The sequence below is a fragment of the Gossypium arboreum genome, chromosome 8 (genome assembly GCF_025698485.1).
Source record: "Gossypium arboreum isolate Shixiya-1 chromosome 8, ASM2569848v2, whole genome shotgun sequence".
NCBI classification, from domain to species: Eukaryota; Viridiplantae; Streptophyta; class Magnoliopsida; order Malvales; family Malvaceae; genus Gossypium; species Gossypium arboreum.
In genome coordinates this window covers 125576921-125589261 of record NC_069077.1, presented here as the reverse complement: position 1 = coordinate 125589261, position 12341 = coordinate 125576921, and the positions used below count along the sequence as shown (strand labels likewise).

The 12341-nt window shown below is 31.1% G+C and overlaps 1 protein-coding gene across 2 annotated transcripts; it reads right to left on the bottom strand.

Moving 5' to 3' along the window:
- Positions 1 to 221: 221 nt before the first annotated feature.
- LOC108459322 (BTB/POZ domain-containing protein At1g03010) lies at positions 222 to 4317 on the bottom strand. Of its 2 annotated transcripts, none has more exons than XM_017758678.2 (4): positions 3721 to 4317; positions 2618 to 2684; positions 1143 to 2342; positions 222 to 1035 (listed from the first exon to the last, which is right to left on the bottom strand). In XM_017758678.2, the coding sequence occupies exons 1-4, from the start codon at positions 3810 to 3812 to the stop codon at positions 496 to 498; spliced, it is 1899 nt and encodes a 632-aa protein (XP_017614167.1). In that variant the 5' UTR covers positions 3813 to 4317; the 3' UTR covers positions 222 to 495. The 2 variants fall into 2 exon arrangements, with proteins under 2 accessions (XP_017614167.1, XP_017614168.1); XM_017758679.2 differs by lacking the exon at positions 3721 to 4317 and adding an exon at positions 2785 to 3702.
- Between the last annotated feature and the right edge of the window lie 8024 nt (positions 4318 to 12341).

Genomic DNA, 12341 nt, shown 5'->3' with positions numbered 1-12341 from the left:
TTTTGTTCCTTTTCTGATATGATGATGAATCATTCAACAATTTTTCTCCTTGTTTGTAGTTCACACTAAGCAATCTTTTCTTGTTCTCCTAGCTCAATTTTCTTGTTTGTTCAGCAAGTCACTATTGCTTAAAGCTTAAGACTTTGATGTAATTGCTTAGTTTTGATTCTCAACTCCAACATTTAAAATTAATGAATTGATGTTGATAATGTTAGAAAAAGTTATGGTTTACAAGTTTGTTTGTCGGCTTCTTCATTCATATACATATTCTCTGTCATACATGTCACATTTTTGTGATGCATGTTTTGCTTGAGTATGCCTGGCCTTATCCTCAAGGCAATGATCCCACTAAACAAAGCAACCCCAAAATCCAACATTCAACAAAGAAATGAAGAAAAAGGGGAAAAGCTATTATCTCAACCTGCCATTAGACCACAAATTTCACACTAGATATAGTTACTATACATTCTCAGTTATGCACACCTTTTACAATACTCATGATACCGAGTAATGCCTTCTCCTTTGAAACAAAAATCGAGATTCTGAATTTGCTTTACCCCCAATAGGCTTAAGATTGTTTATCCTGAACAAGGAGTTGAGCTTGCTTAACTTCTTGGTGAATGATTTGAATAACTTGTTAGCAGGATGGGACCTCACCAACTCTTGTTTCATGGACACATGATCTTTTTCTAGGTCGGTTAGCCTCATTCTCATTCTTGCAACTTCAAGTTTCAGCTCTCGGTTCTCTCTTCTCACCGATGCATAGTTGTCTCTGGGTGAGATAGCTCCACTTGCTGCACCGCTGCTTGATCGTTGAGGGAACTGACCATTGATTGCACCGAAAAAGAGCTGATTGTGGCCTCCATTCATTGCATTCCGAAGCCTGATTTGCTCGAAATATAGGACTTGGACAGCCATTTGCACCGGTAACCTTTCATTCTGCGCTGCATGGCTACAGGCTTCTTGAGATAGTTTCTGACAGTCTATTGTTTTGCATAGTCTGTAGCGTTCAGAATCCTTTATGTTCGGGTGAACCTGATAAAAGAAGCAGAAAATGGTTCTAAGAGCCACGAGACAAAATATGAAATACTGAAAGATAATTAGCTATTCAACTACTTGGTTCTTTCGTGTGAGATCCTCACTTTGAGGAAGATATCAACAGCTCTGTATAGTCCATCGCTAACGATGCGAGCATGGTCTGGAAGTAGTTCTGCTAATGCTATGAATTTTGATGGCGACAAGTTTGTGTCTAGTGCAACTTCAGCAAGGTAAGAGTCCAGCAACTTGGACACTTTAAGGATTGAACTTTGTTTGGGAGATCCCGGGCTGTCAAAATCATATGCCATTTCACTTTCATCTCTCAAGGGATTATCCTCATCATCATCATCATCATCCAAGTTCAAAAAGATGGAGAAGATCCTCAGAATTGACTCTGTATCATACATGGCTGTATGATTGTTTCCATGTGAATTGGCTGGTATTAGTATATCTTCAAGAATGGCCTGGTCCAGTTGCAGACCTGTCCGCCTCTCTAAATCTGATCTGCAAGAAGTTGATACTGACGAGGATATTGCTGTTTTCAGTAAACTGGAGAGAAATGCCATGGGAACTGGACTTTTCCTTGATTGAGTTGGCAGTAAGCTAACTATGGCTTCGACGATTACCCTTTGTTTCTTTTGCAGCTCCAATTCCAAAAGGCTTCCCTTTACCAAGTGATGGTCCCTTACGATGAGACTTTGAAGAGAATTATGGGTGTAATTTATCAAAATTTTGCAGATCATATCTTGTCTTAGACCTTTCGACTTTATGGCCAATAAAACTCGTTGGAAGAAATCAATATTAAGGACTGCCAAAGACTTTCCCCACCAGTCAGATGGTGTCTCAGGTTCCATGTTTGGTATAGCCTTAGATGGGAAGTTGTGATCAAGTTTCAATAAGCCAGAAGTAAGCTGCTCTTTGCATGCATTATTTGCAATTGCGTTGATAAGCCGGTTAACCAGGTTTATCTCTTCTGATATAGGCAAGAGGCTCTCACAACGGTGAAGAACTGCTATGGTGCTCGATATGTTCGGGAGAACCATGTCCTTTAGATAAGCTTCTGTACGAGCTTCAAGGTTATTCTCAGCAAACTCTTCGGCCATTTCCAGGTAATGTGATATACATCTTAACATTGCAACGTTTGATAATGTAATCTCAACATTTATTCCATAGCAGAACTTAGCTGCTAGCTCAAATGCCTCCGGTCCACCCGGAGCAGAAGAGAGATTTATGCGTGAAATTTTAGTGTCCTTGGTGTCAATCAACAGCTTCCTGATTCTTCCACTCCGAGAAACTAGAGGAAACTGAAAAAAGAAAAATTGCAACCACATGACTAAAGCTTCTATTCCAATGGTGAAACCAATTTTCTTTGGGATATTACCAGAAAACATAAAACGGTAGATTGTGTGTTCATACTTCATAGCTCCATTTTCAGTATTGCAAGTATAGGTTACACATGTTCTGAAATGCAATCTTAAAAGTATAAAAACATAGGCTTGTTTACACAAGGACAATAGTTTCTATATACAGTAACGAGGCACCATGATAATGAAATGTCAAAAGTAGATTATCAGTTTACCTTGTGAAGTGCAAAGCTTGATGTTCCAACCTCAATCTTTAGATCACTAGAAACATCAGATATAGGCCTGCAAAGATTGACAACTAGGTTAAATGTTTCTGGATAAAGTCATAAACATTAAAAGAACAAGGAAATTAAAGGAAAAATATAGATGAATTCATTTCTACATGTTTGGTAGTGCCATTAATTGAGATATCATATTGTTCATTTTGCCAACGACCTGCACTCCCATGCTTGAACCCATAATTCAATCACGCTGCTTCAGACAGTTTTATTTTTATTGTTGGTTTCATTTTAGAACATCTCAAGATATGGACAATGTTTTATCTTGATTCCACTGGTTTGACATGGAGGGCCCAGATGAGAGAAAACAGACAACCAGATGAGAAAAAACAGACAACTCAATAATTATAGCATGAGTGGTGTTTGCTCAAACAGAAGAGTAAGCAATAAGATCTGAATTAGACAGTGCTGATAGTACGGGTTTTGAGTTGGAAATGAAAAACAATTAAAATGTTTTACTCTCTTGGGTTGCCTAGATTAATATGATGGGATCCAATCCATTTGGAGTGGCCCCTTGGATTTATTGATTTGCTGTTTGTATTTTTGTTGCATTCATCAGTGAGAGACAGGAAAGGTTTTGCAGGCTCAAATTAACTGTTGTATGACTTTCTGGTACATGTTTGAAAGCCCCTAGACGGTGGATTTAAAACAAGAAAATTATTGATAGGCAGCTTATGGGAATTTAGCAGTTCATATATATATATTGTTGATTGAATGGAACAACTTGTAAGGTCAAGATCACAGCTCGGAAAGGAGTTAAACCGGCACACCCTGACACCGACTATATCACAGGCTTATCAGCAAGTGGTTCTGTCTATTGGAGGGGCCTTAGACGAGGCTGGTAAGAGACTGAAACCCCCTATGAATTGAAAATGAAAGGGGAATCTATCAAAATTGCCTGATATTCGAGAACTATGATATGCATTGTCTCACAATAAATTAAACTATGATATGTATGTATGAAAGTAACCTTAAAACTACCCTGCAAAACAAGGTTTCTTCCATAGAAACAAGAGCAAAAAAATAACATTGTACCATACCATTCAGTAGCATGCCTTATACTAGAACTTGGACGAAAAGATCTCTTCCCAGATATACTTGGTTTCAGTTCAGCAACAGTGACAACACCCATCTTCAAAAAAAAAAACCAGTAAAATTCAGATTCCAGCACCAATGCTCCCTCTGAAAGCTCTGAACCAGCAGTCCCTCACCAAAGAAGTTTTTTTTCTTTCAGTTCAATAGTTTCATGGTTTTCTGCAGCTGACAGCTTGTTTATGGAACACTAATGATGAGGGATCTCTCTCTTTCTCTCTTAATGATCTTCTATTGTGGAAAAGAGAAAGGGTGGAGTGAGGTAAAAGTAACATGAACTCATGCAAGATTAAAGGGTAGTGATGAATTTGAAATATACTTTTTTAAGGAGTGTATATAATATGCCTAATCTAAAGTCAAGAACGTGTTGGTCTGTTGCTTCAACTTTTCGGTGGAAGGTAGTGAGAGTGTCTGTTTTTTTACATGCGTTGAACTTTAAATCTATCATATATGAACTCTTACTTTCTTTTCAAAAGGATTTTCGTTTATGAAGGAAAGATATCTCAGGATTCCTAAGAGCTGCAGTGGTGTTTTAGGATGTAATCATGTGTAATGAAAGGTTAAAAATATATCCTCCTATTAAGAGTTAAATTATATTTTTTTACTTAAAATATAAGTAAGTTGACGTAGTTGATAAAATAATTAAAAAGCGGTGTAACATACTATTTGTACCTTATGTGTACAGGACCTTTTTTTAATAGTAGAAATAGATAAAATTTTTAACAGAAAAATCAATTTAATCTTTGATCTAATGTATATGATTTGGTCAACATGAAACCAGCTTTTGAACAATAGGTAAAGTTTTTTTTTTTTGCTTTGAAAAAGATTTCAGATATATATGATTTTAAATTTATGTATTCTAACATTAAATTAGTTATACAATAATAATATTTTAATTTGACATGTTTAATTTTTTAATTTAACTCGAATAATTTTACTTAATTCGACTTAAATCAATTTTTATTTTACTCTATTCGAAAAATTTTAAATTAAATTAAAATAATAAAGTATAACTCAATTATCTAAAATAATAATAAAGGGCTTTTACTGAAATGAAAGCTACCAGCTAAAAAAGATTATTATATCATGTGTAAAGTCTCATAAAGTAGGAAATTAAGAGGATTTACGTGTTGTATAATTAGTACAGCTCTCTTCTCTGTCCATAGTACATCACTCAAGAACTTGCTTTAAATTTTGCAGAGAATATACATATATAAATATACCCTATTTTCAGTCCTATAGCTAAGATGCCTAGGCTTTCAATTATGGACATTTCTCTGCCACAATTTCTAGGACGATACCACAGCAGCTATACTTTTTCTGAATTTCTTCAAAATGAAATTTGAAGTCTATGTCATTCATTCCTTCCCTCTGTCTTACACAAATTTTAGTGCAAATATTTGTTGGTTTTGGACAAACATCCTTTTTTGGAGAGGATGCCACTGATTAAATATGACAAATTTAAACCCCATTTGAAAGCACAAAAACAAATGGGGCAAATGCAACCATTCTAGCTACAAAAAGATCCATCTAGAAGTGTGAATAATTTTTGCTTTATTGTGTCAAGCTCCACTTTACCTAATCACCCATACATACATAAATTTATTGGGTATTTTGAGTGTGTTATATATTAATCTACTCTTTGGAATGGCAGACTGTTGGATTAATTATGACCTAAGATTGCTTTTGATCAAGTGGTAATAATGATCCCATCAACTCATACCTTTATGTGCATGGCCTATTAATAGTGAGTGGTTAGCATTTGATCAAATGCTAAAATGATTTGATCATTTTGCCTTTTTTTCTTTCTTGGTTAGGCCATTATGCCTTACCTCCTCTTTGTTTTTCCATGAGAGTTTTCAGAATTGAATAGTTCGCATCAAATTGCATATGTATGTCTCCTTGGATAAAATACATCACTTCTTAATTCCTTTTATTCATTACTTTTTGACAAAGTCTTAATTAAATTGTTTATGTATATACGGACCATGTGTTATGGCAATGAGCAGCCACATGAGAGAGCTTAAGATATTGGGTTTTTTGAACTCTGAATATTTTTGGTTGCATGAAGAACAAATTATTAGACTGTGGCACCTGAATAATTCATCATGAGAGTAGCATAATGTATGAAATATTGGTGTAGCCACTCGTAGTTTTGCCTTTTATCACTACCTCACCTTTTTGGCTTTGCCAAATATAAACAAACTTATTTTGGACCCTTCCAAAAAAAAAAAAAGTGATTTATATCAGAAATCTCAGTTGCAAATTCAGTTCATTTCTCAAATTAAAGTTTTCTTTATATTGATTAACTACAAAATACTACATATGTCTTTGTTTTTGTACAGACAAAGAAAATCAAAATTTGGGTTGAAAACTTTGTTTGTGGATCTGTTTCTAGTGGAAGTATAGACCAGACATTTGGTTACTTAAAAAAGTTAAAAGCCAAAAGGGTATCTTCTTTTGTCACAATTCTTTTATTTCTTTTTCTACTTTTAAATGCAGTTGATGAAGAAAGCAACTTTTGAATCATTAGTGCAGGTGAGCAATGGTGGTGGCTACAATTATAGTGACACAAATATGTGAGCCCACTGTTTTGAAAGCACCCCCCATTCCCCCAAAGGTGCATAACTGCATATAATCCATTGTATGTGCTGCTGTGATCATCACATTGCTGCAAATTAAGGATCGATGGCTGATCGTGTGGGTGTATATTCTTTAATTATGATCTTAATACAATCATTCTCCTTTGCCTAAATGAACCTGATGCATTTATTGTTCTTTGTCATTAAAAGGGTGGCTTTCAAATCATTGAACCGTTGCTTGTCTCTGTATTTTACAAGATAGCTTGTTCATCCTCTCTCGCTTTGTTGGAGCATAAATTCTAGGTAGTGCCAACATATAGAGTTATGTGTTATATCAGATTATAGACTAAAACTCAAAGCATACAAACTGTACAGTAGGCTGAGATTGTTGGTCAAAGAGAATCAGAATGAACCAATTCTCAGAAGCTTTGACTTTCAAAGAGGTGAAAGAAATCTCATGAACATTTGCATATATAATACAAACATTACAGTATTATTTATTTTTGGTTGAAGATGCTACTGTATGATTAGATGAAGTTTTAACTGTAGTGTTTGGTAACAAGTGAAACTTGGGGGGGGGGGGGGGACAGAGAGGACTTTGTTTATGAACTTTTAGCCGTAAGTCAAGCAAACCGGGAAACAACCTTGTTTTCATCTCGACAGTAAGAAACATCACTTTTGAACTTGTCTTTGGGAGACCAAAATTGTTACGCATGCTTAATTTTATGAAGTGATTTGATTTAGAGATGAATTATACAAAGAATCAATGAGTGCCCCCACTCTAGTGAATCCAAAGAACCAAAAACAGATGGAGTAAACTGGGTTAATATCAATGACAAAAGAACCTATTTATGTATGATGTAATATGGTTGGCATATCGCTTTCTAGCAATGCCAAGCGGGTGGAAGCAAGAAAAAGTGAAAATATTTGGTGATCCCAAAGTAAATTCATATATCAGCCCATGATTGCTAATGGTTGAGCTGTACTTGGGTAACTTATTTCCAAGGTAAATGGCTTGTTTTCCACGAAATTTGGCGCAACATTCAGATAGTTCTTCAATATTTACAAACAGATTTTCAAGGTAAAACTACTATTTAGGTGGTGGTGGTTGTTGGAAACTTTTTAACTCTTTTATTCTATTTTATGTTTGAGTTGTAATGTGATTTTTAAATGGTTTATATTTTAATATTTTTAATATAATATTTTTGTGGTGAATTAAAATATAATCATGATTTAAGTGACCATCTTAAAAAACAGAGAGAAATTTGAACATGTTTATCTTTATTTTATCTTTATCTCTTAAGAGTTTTAAAGCAGATGGAAAGCTGCTTTATAAGGAGATTTATTTGAGTATTTTTAAAATAATTAATAGGATAATTTCGCTTTTAAAAGAGAATTTAAAACTTATCAAACTGCTGTTGGATGATCACTTGAAGATATTTATAACTTAATTGATTATTTTAGTTAACGACAATATCATAGTTGTTTTTTAAGGCTTACATGTCAAAACAATCCTTAAAAATAAAATTAAAAAATTAATTAAACCCCTATATTAAATTCACACTCAATTGAGACATTACCGTTAACTAAAATAATCAATTAAGTTATTTCGTTAGTAGAATTCGTGGTTGACCACATTGACCTTTAAAATAAATTAACAAACCAATCATATAGCCAATTAAATTATTCCGTTAATAGAATTCGCGGTTGACCACATTGACTTTTAAAATAAATTGACAAACTAATCATATAGTAACATGTGATGACTTCTAATTTAACCTAATATTTTCTCATACAAATGATTAAAATTATTTAAAATCATTAAAAATGAAAAATATTAAGAATATTTTAAAAATAATAAAACTAATATAAACTTATAAAAAAATAAAAACTTATAAATGTTATAAAACTATAAAATATTTTAAAATTAATAAAATATTTTAAAATTTTATAAAATGTATAAAAATTCTTAAAACATATAAAATCATAAAAATTATAAGAATATTTGAAATTTTATAAAATTGATATAAATGTATAAAAAAAATTATAAAAACTTGAACTGGATCGATCGGTTGGTTGGACCTATTAAACCGAAATCAACAAGAGTACCAGCCCAAAAAACCCATTAGATTGGTTGACTTGGGAACCGGAAAGTTGAAGTAATTTTTTTTATTTTTAATATTTTTTAGTTTTTAATGTTTTATTTAATTGAACTTGACGAACCAATCGAACTAGTCGAACTGGAAAATCAATAGTCAAACCAGTTCGATCATTGATCCAATTTTTATAATATTTATAACATTTTATAATTTGTTATAATTTTTATTAAGTTTATATCAATTTTTAATTTTTGATATTTTTTATACTTTTTTTTAGGTTAGCTCGAAAGATCAACTTGAAATCACCAATAGGGGGGTGCATTGGTCTTTAAGAAAATTTGTGGAAGCGCCAAAAGAATGTGCAACAGTCAACACAATAATTTATAGTGGCTCGTCCTAATTGCCTACTCTACTACCTTAACTTTCTTTTTACTAATTTGACAGCCTTTGAGGACAATGCTTAACTTTATAATCTCCCTTAAGATTTCTACCCAAAATCTTAATATTACAATTCCTTAAGGTTTTTACTCAAACCTTAAGACTCAACCCTCATAAAGAGAATAACAAATAGAAAACTAACAAGTAATCCTTACAAGATTGATGTGTTTGCTAATTAAGCACAAATACAAAGAATAACAATTGAGCTGAATGAATACAATGAAAGCTCACAAGTGTTTATAAGAAAAATATGAAAGAATTAAGCACTAAGGTTGTTTTGATTGATCTTTAAGCTTGATGATATCTCTCCTTGTTGTAGGACATTTGGAACATGTTATTTATACTCTCTAATACATTTCCAACCATTGTGGTTGTTGTGGAAGTTAATAGAGCCATTGGGGATGAAAATACCTGATCGTTAAATTCACCTGTAACAAAAGGTATTGATATTTTTTCTACGAGTATTGATACTATTAGCATTTAATGTTTGATTCAGTGACTGTTGAAATTAGTTTACAACGATACCAAAGACAATTTATCGATACCAAGTATCAATACTTTTTTGTGTTTGTTTGAAAAACCATAAAAGCAGAATGCAAATTTGGTATAGATTTTAGAATTAGTATCAATATCTTGATAACTATCGATACTTGGCAACAAATTATCGATACTTTTTGGTCCGGATCAATACTGACTTGTTTAAAAATAGTTTTAACATAATTAAAAATGTTTAACTCAATGAAACCATTTTAACTTGATTTTATCAATTTTTCCCAATTTTGTTCAACTTTAACTTTTATTCAAAAATACTTTAATTTATTATATCAAAATATATTATCAAATAAAAATTAGTTTAACAAAGTATAATTTTTATGTTTTTTTATTATTTTTATAAGTTTTAATAATTTTTATACATGTTTATAAAATTTTAAATATATTTTATTAATTTTATAAAATATAATTTTTATATTTTATAGTATTTATAAGTTTTATTATTTTTATAAATTTATATCAATCTTAATATTTTTAATATTTTCAATTATTAATTTTTCTATAATTTATAATTTTTTGTGAGAAAAATATTAGATTAAACCATAAGTTGTCATGTGTCACCGTCTGATTGGCCCGTCAATTTATTTTAACGGTCAACGGTAGGGCTCAATTGGGTGTGAATTTAATATAGTGGTCTAATTGATTTTTTTCGCATTTTCTTAAACAGTTTTTCTTTTTTTTACATATAAGCCTTTTAAAAATAAATATATAAGGTTTTTTGGTGAGATTAGTTCTAATGAGATTAAAAACAGTGGTGGTGAGATTGAATATTGTAGTGATGAAATTAAAACTAGTGGCGAGATATATGTTTGGATTCAAACGTAAGTATGGAGGTAAGGTGAGAAGAGAAACGACTATTAAGGACATTAAATTAATAATTAAATATAACGAAACTTTTAAATTATTTCATCTTTATGAAATTATTAAAAATATGTCAAAACATTAAACTAATAATTTAATATAAAAAGTTTTAAATTATTTCATTTTATGAAATTATTAAAATATCCAATTATGTTTTATTAAAAATTAGTAATATTTTTAAATTTTTATTATTGATATAATTGTATTAGTAATTATTTTATATTAAACGAAGTGTAGTTTTTGGGCATTTTTAATGATATTTTACCTATAGAATTTTGGAAAGGTCACGTGTTTATATAAAATTAAATCAATTAATGCCATCTTTTGGCTAAATAAATTATATCACACACTTTAATTTGTCATAAATATACAAATATCCTGTTAGTGATGCTGTCTAAATCGTAAACTAAAACAAATATTTGTTTAAACATTTTTATTAGAGATGCATTTCAATCCTGCAACAATCATCAATATTCATCTGAAAGGGCCATTCTAAGGTTCCAACAATCCTAAAAATGCATTTTGAATTAAACAGTCACAAGGAAAACAAATACCGTAAAACACTGCTATGATATTTTGTTAAGTAAGAACCCCAGTTGCTACAATTGAAGTTGAAATCTGTTAGCCAGTAAGATGAATAAGGGAGGAAGATGGTGGTTGAATGGAGAAAGGTAAGATGAGATCTCTGTTTGTGGTTCAGTTAGGGAATTGAAGGAGGAATGTCTATGTTTATAGTGAGGGACAAGTTCAACTACGTGTCTTGAGGTTGCTGAAACAAAAGTGATAATCCTAACAATGACAGTTTAGGTTTAGATATTTTAAGATGACTAGCAATCAATTACCTTATGTCAAAATCTCCTTTTTTGAAAGGGTCGATTTTATTTAAAAAAAAAAAAAAATGGAAGTCGTCACCAATCATATTTATTAGGTGTGATCGGATCACCTTGTAATTTAATCATTTTAATAAAAGTTTAAATTTACTAAAACGATAATTTTTTTTGGGTCTACGAAATTCAAGAAAACTTGTTCGGGAGTCGGTTACGTATGAGGAAGGATTAGCACCCTCATAACGCTCAAAATTGATACCTAATTGATTAATTAATGTTTTAACGCCAAAAAGTTGAAAACCTAAAAAAATTAGAATACGATCCCTCTTTTTTAATGTTGATTTTATTAGAAAAACGCTTGAATAAATTGATACGAACGTTAAAGACTCTCTCGCCTCGAAATAACAAAATGTCACGTCTCGTAAATTAAGGCATGACATTTTGAACCCTCAAGAACAAGCTTACATTTTGATTTTGTTTTTAAAAAAAAAAACTTGTATATTTTAATTTTAAAGGATATTCGGCTATTTAGGTTCAACGAAGAAATCGAAACCCCATAAGTTAGGGTACAACTTCTCAAATTTTCAAATACAGAACATTGCCTTATTTTGAAAATTTTCTTTTTTGAATAATAACAAATATAATGTTAAAACTACATGTATTTATTTTACTTGAAGCGTAAAAATAATTAATCATTTCTAAATATATTGCATGATGTTGTAATGGTGAATCAATATAAAATGATTTATATAGACAAAGTATTGGAGCAATGAAATATAAAATCAATAAAGACATATTTAAATAATAGTTTAAGTAAATGGGTGAAACGACTTTAAATAAAATAAATGAAAAATAATATACGATTTAAAAATGTAGCTTAAAGATAAACAAGGAATAATAAAATCACAAAAGTAAATAAAAAAAAATTTGAGTTGCAAGTATAACCATATGTACAAAATATAAACAAAATGAAAACAATCAAAAACAATAGTAATGATAGATAAATAAAGTGTACGAATAATAATAAAATTAAAATAAAAAGGAAATGCTGTAATTAGATAAGGGTTTAATTGGAATCTAAATGAAAATAGGGGCTTAAATTATAATAAAACGAAAATAAGCGTGCTAATTAAAGCTTTGGCGCCTTACTACTTACACCACCCAAAGCTTTGTTCCCATGAAATGGTCTGGAGGCAATTTTTTAAACCCT

Coding starts and splice junctions, on each gene's coding strand:
- LOC108459322 (XM_017758678.2), bottom strand. CDS start 3,812: ATGGGTGTTGTCACTGTTGCTGAACTGAAACCAAGTATATCTGGGAAG. Junction 2,685..3,720: donor ATAAGGCATGCTACTGAATG/GTATGGTACAAT, acceptor CAATCTTTGCAG/GCCTATATCTGATGTTTCTA. Junction 1,036..1,142: donor CTGTTGATATCTTCCTCAAA/GTGAGGATCTCA, acceptor TTCTTTTATCAG/GTTCACCCGAACATAAAGGA.